Here is a 10,671-nt window from a genome sequence, read left to right as displayed (position 1 = left end):
TAGAAAATAGATAGATAATAGATAGATAACAGATACATATATAGATAGATAATAGATAGATAGATAGATAATAGATAGATAGATAGATAGATAGATAGATAGATAGATTGATAATGAGGGAAGGACAGATAGGAGTTAGCTGTGGATGGATGGATGTGACTGGTGCAGATCAGGATGGCCTCTTGGACTCTGGCTGTTAGTTTGGGATGTTGTATGATGTGTCTATAGGAGATATATATATATATATATAGTCGCCCCCTACATTTCTCCACTTTCCCTCCACACACAGAGCTGGTGTAGACCCCTACCCCAGCCCCTGATGCCCCCGTCCCAGGCTCAGACCCCTGTGTCTGGCTCCCCTCTCCCCCCCATACGCACAGTGAGGTCCATGCCTGTGATGGATGAGGGCAGGGGCAGGGGCAGAGGGTGCTGCTAGCTCAGCCTTTTGTTCCCAGCCCCACATACAGAGGGGCTGCTGCTGCTCCGTGGAGTGGGTCCCCCCCACTCTCAGCTGTGTGTGGATCATTACAGACAGGCAGTGAGGAGACTGCAGACATCTGCTCCTCACATGAATGCGCTCACCACACGCTGAACCCTCCGCCACAATGCTCTGGAAACTGGTGGAAAATGTCAAGTACGAAGATATCTACGAGGTAAAGGCGACATTGTCTCCCTGCTCCTTCCCCATCCTGCCCTGCGTGTGGTGTCCGTATACTCCACGCGGGACAGATCCCCGCACTGACCGTCCATCCACCCCGCAGCCTGTCCCCTGACCACAGCTCCTGCACTTTATATCCCCTCCTATAGACACTTTCCCTGCATTCTACACACTTCTTATGCTTTGTGCGGATCTTACACGAGTTTTCCAAAAAGTTTCCAAATTTCGCCTAAAACGAAGGAAAACTTCCCTGTGACCCTGAGTGTTTCCAGTTCTAATCCTTGTGCTCCACATCACCCCTGTGTCACTGTCGCCACTGTCCAGACATTGGATTCCTAGTCCCCAGCTCCTCTCTGCAGCTCGCCTTCTCTTCAGGATCGAATTTAGAACGTTTCTGTTTATTTTCCATGCAATGAACACGTCTATACATTGTCCAAATATATATATATACATTACCAGATCCGCGCAATATCTGCTCCACACATCACAGACTCTCTCTCTATTTTCTATAGTTTTCCATTATTTTTTTGTTATGCAGCAGTTATACATCTCTATACAAAGTCTGTATATTATACACTGTGTCCCTTATGTAACATATATATATATATACACACACACATTTACAAATATATCTATACATATATATTTTTATTTATTTATTATATATATTTATAAATATATATTACACACAGTCTATCCACTATACTCTTTCTAAACCTTGTGTAAACCTTATCCATTGTACTCACATTTTATAAATTTTATTATACATAATCTATATCTTTATAAATACTATCTATCTATATTATATATATTTTGTATAGATGCATATTATATATATATATATTGAAAAGCAGTCTAATCACTATTTTTAAGCTATCATCATTGTGTTTTACACTTTGTGCGCTGTGCATTATTGTATACACTTTTCCTACAAGGTCTGTACATTACAACTTACATAGAATTGATACTTTCTATACATTGTTCCATGTACTTTAGCCGATTGCTCTTTATGGTGGACATTTTATTTTATTTTCTTGTCTTCTTTGCATTTTTTTGTACATTTTCCCATGTGCATCTTGTGTTGCCCGATATATTCTATGATTGAGTGATATTATTCTACATCTGATTGTTACATTTCGGGGTTTTTTTGTTTTTGTTTTTGCTTTTTTCAAACTGATTTCCCCTTCTTGATATTTCAGCATTTTCTTATGCTAACAAACTTTAAAATAAATTATATCTTTCGTTCTATATAGAATATATATATTAAACATTATGTATATTTATATATACATTTGCAGTTTATATATACATATATATATATATATATATATATATATATACTGCTCAAAAAATAAATGGAACACAAACAGCCTGTTGCAAATGGATTAGTGCTCCCTTTATTTATTTTTTTGAGCAGGGGCCACTACTTTCTGGGGACTGCTGACTTTGGAGGGGGTCTCTCCCTTGAGGTGTTTCTCCCGATAACCATGGCTGAGTGTGACTGTGGGACGGGGGTGCCGGGTGATTTGGGTGCTGGTCCCCCCTGGCTGAGTGAGCGGTCGCTGCTGCAGCCGCCGTCAGTCCTGGCTCCAGGTGATGGTGGCAGTGGATGGGGATCCTCAGTAGTGACAGCAGGAGGTGGAGGAGACTTTCTGCCTCGCAGGTTGATGCCGGAGTTTGGGGCATAGATCTCATACCGTGCGGCCAGATAGGGATGGAGGCTGTAAATTGGGGGTTGGAGGGGGTGGCTGACCCCCATTCCCTGCAGGCAGCCGGCTCCCTCTCTATAGCGCCGGTCACGCTAATTATCAGCGGAACGCGGCCCATAATCCGGCATATGCTGAATTAGTTACGCGCAATGCAAAGCGGTGCTGCTCTCTCTGTGTGCCCTGTCTGTCTGTCTCTCTGTGCCCCTATCTCTGTGTCTCTCTGTGCCCCCTGTCTGTGTGTCTCTCTGTGCCCCCTGTCTGTCTCTCTGTGCCCCCTGTCTGTGTGTCTCTCTGTGCCCCCTGTCTGTGTGTCTCTCTGTGCCCCCTGTCTGTGTGTCTCTCTGTGCCCCCTGTCTGTCTCTCTGCGCCCCCTGTCTGTGTGTCTCTCTGTGCCCCCTATCTGTGTGTCTCTCTGTGTGCCCTGTCTGCTTCTCTGTGCCCCCTGTCTGTCTGTCTCTCTGTGCCCCTATCTCTGTGTCTCTCTGTGCCCCCTGTCTGTGTGTCTCTCTGTGCCCCCTGTCTGTCTCTCTGTGCCCCCTGTCTGTGTGTCTCTCTGTGCCCCCTGTCTGTGTGTCTCTCTGTGCCCCCTGTCTGTCTCTCTGTGCCCCCTATCTGTGTGTCTCTCTGTGTGCCCTGTCTGCTTCTCTGTGCCCCCTGTCTGTCTGTCTCTCTGTGCCCCTATCTCTGTGTCTCTCTGTGCCCCCTGTCTGTGTGTCTCTCTGTGCCCCCTGTCTGTCTCTCTGTGCCCCCTGTCTGTGTGTCTCTCTGTGCCCCCTGTCTGTCTCTCTGTGCCCCCTGTCTGTGTGTCTCTCTGTGCCCCCTGTCTGTGAGTCTCTCTGTGCCCCCTCTCACTGTGTCTCTGTGCCCCCTGTCTGTCTCTCTGTGCCTCCTGTCTGTGTGTCTCTCTGTACCCCCTGTCTGTGTGTCTCTCTGTACCCCCTGTCTGTGTGTCTCTCTGTGGCCCCTGTCTGTGTGTCTCTCTGTGGCCCCTGTCTGTCTCTCTGTGCCTCCTGTCTGTCTCTCTGTGCCTCCTGTCTGTCTCTCTCTGTGCCTCCTGTCTGCCTCTCTGTGCCCCCTGTCTTTCTCTCTATGCCCCCTGTCTGTCTCTCTGTGCCCTCTATCTGTACCCCCTTTATTTCGGCGTGTCCCCTCTTTGTGCCATACTTTAGCTCCATCCCCTTCTGTGCCCCCTCTCCACCTAGCTGAACCCCAATTTTTCTCGACCTTCTCCTTCCCTTTGTGCCCAGTCTCAGTTTCTCCCCTTCCTTCCTTTTTGCATGTTCCCCTCTTTCTGTCCCCTCGCCCTTCCCTCCTTACTTCAGGCTTCTCTGTCTGCCTTTCTTTCCCATCTCCTATTGTCTTTGCCCCATTTTCTCCACTCTGTACCTCTTCTTTCTGTCCTGTGTTACCTGTGCACCCCTACTTTTCCCTCTATTTCAGGGTCCTCTCTACTTTAGCTTGTGCTCCCTATTTCTCTTCCATCTCCTGTTGGCTTTGCCCTATTTTTGGTCTGTGTCCCCTCTATCTGTCATGTCCCCCTCTATTCCAGGGTGCTCTCTCCTCTGTGAGCCCCTTCTGCCACCTTTCTCCATTTTCTCTCTGCGCCTTCGCTTTTCCATCACTGCCAGTCTTTGCATATATTTCAGCCTCTTCCTCTCCTTCTTGCAAAAGTTAATTAATTCTATCATTTCTATACATCACAATCATTTATTAAAATTGTCCTCTACCCCTGTGATACCCCCACACTGTCTACTGCCCTGGAAAATCCGAGCAGTGCTGTGCGACAATTGGGAACCTGGCGCACATAGGCAGCTGGCTTCTGAAAGTAATATTGGAGCGGAAAATCGGTTTAAAATTTATATCTATACTGCAAAAAATAAAAAAATACCCAACTAAAAAAGCGCATCATAAACAGCCTGGGCTATTCCCAAACTTAAAGGAACTAGAAATGGGTTAAAATGCAGAAATAGGTTCCAAAAAACAAGCAGATAATAATGACAGGCAGACTGGTTTTGCTAGTTCGCAAGACAACAAAAAAGACAGTAAAAAAATGAAAAATAATTGCCCGTGGCCATCCATGAAACTAGAAATTCACTTTCAGTAAGAAAAGGAGAGAAAAAAAATTATAAAGAAATAATAAAAAAATAAAATAAATTCTTTTTTTTTATTAATTCACTTTCAGTAAGAAAAGAAGAGAGAGAAAAAAGAAAATCATTAAAAAATAAAAAAAATAAAAAAATGTTTTATTAATTCACTTTCAGTAAGAAAAGGAGAGAGAGAAAAAAAGAAAATCGTTAAAAAAAATAAAATAGAATTTATTTTTTATTAATTCACTTTCAGTAAGAAAAGGAGAGAGAAAAAAAGAAAATCATAAAAAATAAAAAAAAATTTTATTAATTCACTTTCAGTAAGAAAAGGAGAGAGAAAAAAAATCATAAAAAAATTAAAATAAAAAAAATATTTTTGTTTTTTATTTATTCACTTTCAGTAAGAAAAGGAGAGAGAGAAAAAATAAAATCATAAAAAAATAGAATTTGTTTTTCATTAATTCACTATCAGTAAGAAAAGGAGAGAGAAAAAAAAGAAAATCATAAAAAAATTAAAATACATAAAATATTTTTGTTTTTTTATTAGTTCACTTTCAGTAAGAAAAGGAGAGAGAAAAAAAAGAAAATCATAAAAAAAATTAAAATACATAAAATATTTTTGTTTTTTTATTAGTTCACTTTCAGTAAGAAAAGGAGAGAAAGAAAAAGAAAATCATAAAAAAATTAAAATAAATAGAATTTTTTTTATTAATTCACTTTCAGTAAGAAAAGGAGAGAGAGCAAAAAAAAAAGGGAAAATTATAAAAAAATAAATAAATAAATAAAATAATTTTTTTTTTTATTCCCCATGCACAAAAATCTGCCCAGCACCCTCGTATCTGCCGTGTAAAAGCCCTTTGTTTATTTGCTTAAAGGAGAACTGTTAATCACTGAGGGCTATTAGCAAGGTATAATTAAGTGAAAGAGAAGGAAATCTTTTTTTTTCTTTAGCCTCTAGCCCTACAACCTAGCACCTAACTCATTCCATATTCCAGTAGGGGCTGTGCAAGGAAAAAAAAATCTCCATCTCCTATAATTGACAGTTGTTCATCCTTCCACTGGTAAACTTTTAGCCAAGACTTCCTGTGGCCAGCCCCCTTGTCTGATTCCATTTCTAGTCATTCTCCACTGAATGGAGGTGGTTTCCACTAGTAGGGGAGGCAGGGAGCTGGATGGATGGAGGAGCCTCATGCTGCTGCCTGGGTGCATTATTAATAGTCATGAATATCAATGATGATGAGGCGGTGTAGAGCATTGGTGGGAAGGGGCGTCCTGGCAGTCTCAGCCTAGCCTTGGGTGGAAGAGGAGCTTGGAGGAGGACACACACAGAGGACAATCCATACCCCCTATTTTTTGGCCATTATTTGATGGATAGACTCGGATATAAGTCAAGCAGTGTTCTTGTAGGGGTTTCCATCCCATAGTAAAGCATTTTACTTGATTTAACCCTTGAAGGCTCCAAGCATTGTGTCCAGATGTTAGTCCACACCTATTCAGCTATGGTGAGTTCATTGCTTCCATTCTTTCTTTTTTTTTTCCCCTCTCATCTCCCTTTAGTCATTTAGGGCAATCATTGTAGCTACAGCTGCTGGGCTTTCTCTGGATTCTTATTATTAGGAGTGGACCATAAAAAAAACAAACATTCTCCAGTTATTGCTGTTGGCGATTTGGACTGATTTTTTTTTTCATGAAATACCTTCTTTTTCCTAAACTTCTGCATTGTTCTGGTTTTGTAAGCAAGTTCATATTTCTTTAGGATATTTTTTTTTAAATTCTATTTTGTTTATTTATTTATTTTTTTACTTTATTCTATTTTGTTTTATTTTTAATGATTTTGTTGCTTTCCTGTTGGAGATTTTTTTTTTTTTGAACCTTTCCTCTTATAATATACTGCTCCTAAAAATAAAGGGAACACTAAACAATACAATGTATTTTTTTGAGCACTATATAATCCGAATTCCTTTTTTTTTTATTTTAAGATCATTTTTTATTGTTTTATTTAATTTTCCTTATTTATGATTTCTTTATTTTTACATTTGCATTTCTTATCCTATTAGGATGAATTTTGTTTTTTGTTTTTGTTACTGTTGTAGAAAAATAGGATCAGTGCTAACTATTTCATTGCTTTTCTGGTGGTATACTAAACTAAGAGTTAAATCTAATATTTTGGTCACTTTTTTAGATTGTTTTTCTTGCTTACTTGGCCGGATAAGGATTTGTTGTTGGTTAATATAATTTCCAACAGTTTTTTTTCCTGTTTCTATCTGATGGCCTTTCATTTGTGAGTTTCTTTATCATTTAATTCTACGATTCTAGAAGCTGGAATCCCAGGAAGTATTCATACACCGATTATGTTTCTTTAATTGTCAATATTTACATTAATAATAAGTGCATTTCTATTGCCGCATTATTATGTCTCAGATGTCCCTCTGTGATTGCACAGGCCACATGCAGTCTGGATGTAAATGGACGGTGCAGGTTGGATATAACTTAGTTTATCATTATTTATTTTCTTTTTTCTTAGCTTTACCATTTATAGACCATGCAGCATTTTTTTGTTTTATTGTTCATTTTCTCAAACGGTTTCTCATCCTCAGCAATTCTTTGCTAAGCGTTACCTGACTATTCCTGCACTTCCCTTCCAGGACCGCCATGACGGTGTGCCCAGCCACAGCTCCCGCCTGTCCCAGCTGGGCTCCGTCTCCCAGGGACCCTACTCCAGCGCCCCTCCGCTGTCACACACGCCTTCTTCGGACTTCCAGCCACCTTACTTTCCGCCCCCTTACCAGCCGCTGCCCTACCACCAGAGCCAGGACCCTTACTCACACGTCAACGACCCTTACTCCTTAAATCCTCTGCATCAGCCTCAGCAGCACCCGTGGGGGCAGCGCCAGAGGCAGGAGGTCAGCGCGGACACTGGATCTCTCTTACCGCAGCCCAGAGCCTCCCTGCCTCAGCTGTCAGGACTGGACCCCAGGAGGGACTACCACTCAGTCCGGCGGCCCGACGTCCTGCTCCACTCGGCCCACCATGGCCTGGACTCCGGCATGGCGGACAGCCTGTCCCTGCATGGCATCGGGCACCCTGGCATGGACGACTTACAGGTGTGTATGGATCGTGTCATATCTCTGTTAGATAGATTAGGGGAAGTGATGGAAAGAAAGAAAAGAGAAAGAAAGAAAGGAAGGAAAGAAAGAAAGGAAGGAAGGAAGGAAATAAGAAAGAAAGGAGGAAAGAAAGAAAGGAAGGAAGGAAGGAAGGAAGGAAGGAAGGAAGGAAGGAAAAAAGAAAGGAAGAAAAGGAGAAAGAAAGGAAGGAAGGAAGGAACGAAGGAAGAAAGAAAGAAAGGCAGGAAGAAAGAAAGGAAAAGAAAGGAAGGAAGGAAGAAAGGAAAAGAAAGGAAAGAAGGAAGGAAGGAAGGAAGGAAGGAAGGAAGGAAGGAAGGAAGAAAGAAAAAGAAAGGAAAAATTCATTTTTCCATCTTAGTGTTGAAATTTCAATGTTGAAGAATTTAAGATACAGAGATGGAAAGAAAAAGAAAGAAAGAAAAAGGGAATGGATACATTTTTCCTATCTTAATGTTGCAATTTCAGTGTTGAACAGTGTAGATACAGAGAATAGAAGAAAGAAAACAAGAAAGGCAAAAAGCACTTCAATCTTAGCTTTGTAATTTGATATTGCAGATAATGTTGAATAGTGTGAGCAGATAGATAAAAGGGAAAAAATAAATGAATAGATATAAGATAGATCGATAGATAATAGATAGATGATAGATAGATAGATAGATAGATAATATGTCATGTTGTGGATTGGAAATAGTGATAGTATTGAATAGCATGAGAGATATCCAATAATGCTCATTATATATATGAATCCATTCTAAAGAAACCATCTGATACTCTCATAAACCTCTCTCTCTACTGTATGTATCATGACTTTATTGGATACTCTATAGAATGGATCCGCACTACACCCTGACAATCTTCATCCACAATCATTCCACTTTCAAAGTTGTGTGTTTGCCTGGCACAGTCTGGATCTCACTCCTGGGCAGCTTCCTTCCATAAGTAAATCTGATCCATGTTCCACCCGTTTTCTTGAACTTTATGACATTCTGCTCTTCTCTATTTACTTCAATTTCTTATTATCTAACATTATAATTACTAAACCCCAGGGGGACAGATCTGTGAGATGTCAGCCCTCTCTTATCACAGAACACAGAGGTAGAGAGGAAAGCTCCACGTGACACATTGTGACTTCCCCAAACTATAAACTCACCATTACTACAAGGCATCAAATGGAGCATATACAGACTGGTGGGACCAGTGTCAGAGAGGGGGGCCAGGAGACCACCAGTAACATTGACTTTGAGCGGCCTCTTCTCACCTGCATACAATTATTACACTCCCCTCATACACAAATGTTCCTATATCTCTAAAGAATGAGCTATGTAGTTAGGAGAATGAATGATGAGATGCTGCATTTTCCTGTACAGAGTAAGTCAAGTGAATTATGCCAAGTACTGCCCATACAGGGGGCTTGGGGGCCATGATCTGCACAGGGGCCCACCGGGGGATTCCCTTGCTCCCCTGTGGGCCAGTCCGATTCTTGTGGCTACAATGTGTCACTCACAGTATACAGTATATACAGGCTGGTGACTACAATGTATCACTCACAGTATACAGTATATACAGGCTGGTGACTACAATGTATCACTCACAGTATACAGTATATACAGGCTGGTGACTGCAATGTATCACTCACAGTATACAGTATATACAGGCTGGTGACTGCAATGTATCACTCACAGTATACAGTATATACAGGCTGGTGGCTACAATGTATCACTCACAGTATACAGTATATACAGGCTGGTGACTGCAATGTATCACTCACAGTATACAGTATATACAGGCTGGTGACTACAATGTATCACTCACAGTATACAGAATATATAGGCTGGTGACTACAATGTATCACTCACAGTATACAGTATATACAGTCTGGTGACTACAATGTATCACTCACAGTATACAGTATATACAGGCTGGTGACTGCAATGTATCACTCACAGTATACAGTATATATAGGCTGGTGACTACAATGTATCACTCACAGTATACAGTATATACAGGCTGGTGACTACAATGTATCACTCACAGTATACAGTATATACAGGCTGGTGACTGCAATGTATCACTCACAGTATACAGTATATACAGGCTGGTGACTGCAATGTATCACTCACAGTATACAGTATATACAGGCTGGTGGCTACAATGTATCACTCACAGTATACAGTATATACAGGCTGGTGACTGCAATGTATCACTCACAGTATACAGTATATATAGGCTGGTGACTACAATGTATCACTCACAGTATACAGTATATACAGTCTGGTGACTACAATGTATCACTCACAGTATACAGTATATACAGGCTGGTGACTACAATGTATCACTCACAGTATACAGTATATACAGGCTGGTGACTACAATGTATCACACACAGTATACAGTATATACAGGCTGGTGACTACAATGTATCACTCACAGTATACAGTATATACAGGCTGGTGACTACAATGTATCACTCACAGTATACAGTATATACAGGCTGGTGGCTAAAATGTATCACTCACAGTATACAGTATATACAGGCTGGTGGCTACAATGTATCACTCACAGTATACAGTATATAGAGGCTGGTGGCTGCAATGTATCACTCACAGTATACAGTATATATAGGCTGGTGGCTACAATGTATCACTCACAGTATACAGTATATACAGGCTGGTGACTGCAATGTATCACTCACAGTATACAGTATATACAGGCTGGTGACTGCAATGTATCACTCACAGTATACAGTATATACAGGCTGGTGACTGCAATGTATCACTCACAGTATACAGTATATACAGGCTGGTGACTACAATGTATCACACACAGTATACAGTATATACAGGCTGGTGGCTACAATGTATCACTCACAGTATACAGTATATACAGGCTGGTGACTACAATGTATCACTCACAGTATACAGTATATACAGGCTGGTGGCTAAAATGTATCACTCACAGTATACAGTATATACAGGCTGGTGGCTACAATGTATCACTCACAGTATACAGTATATAGAGGCTGGTGGCTGCAATGTATCACTCACAGTATACAGTATATATAGGCTGGTGGCTACAATGTATCACTCACA

The 10,671-nt window shown here is 41.0% G+C and overlaps 1 protein-coding gene across 4 annotated transcripts in view; it reads left to right on the top strand.

Moving 5' to 3' along the window:
- Positions 1-398: 398 nt before the first annotated feature.
- The window catches only part of TFAP2B (transcription factor AP-2 beta), a 138,334-nt gene continuing 128,061 nt past the window's right edge, over positions 399-10,671 (top strand). Inside the window, exons 1-2 of one of the 4 annotated variants that reach the window (XM_073586416.1) lie at positions 399-653; positions 7,100-7,558. In XM_073586416.1, the coding sequence (XP_073442517.1) occupies positions 573-653; positions 7,100-7,558 (540 nt within the window). In that variant the 5' untranslated portion in view covers positions 399-572. Of the gene's footprint in view, positions 654-5,594; positions 5,957-7,099; positions 7,559-10,671 lie in introns of those variants that run through there. The other 3 variants (XM_073586418.1, XM_073586417.1, XM_073586419.1) reach the window with 3 other exon arrangements.

Source organism: Dendrobates tinctorius, unplaced genomic scaffold (genome assembly GCF_039654945.1).
Source record: "Dendrobates tinctorius isolate UK_male_01 unplaced genomic scaffold, ASM3965494v1 ptg000093l, whole genome shotgun sequence".
NCBI lineage: Eukaryota > Metazoa > Chordata > Amphibia > Anura > Dendrobatidae > Dendrobates > Dendrobates tinctorius.
The sequence above is the reverse complement of the archived record's forward strand: the minus strand, read 5'-3'. Positions and strand labels throughout refer to the sequence as shown.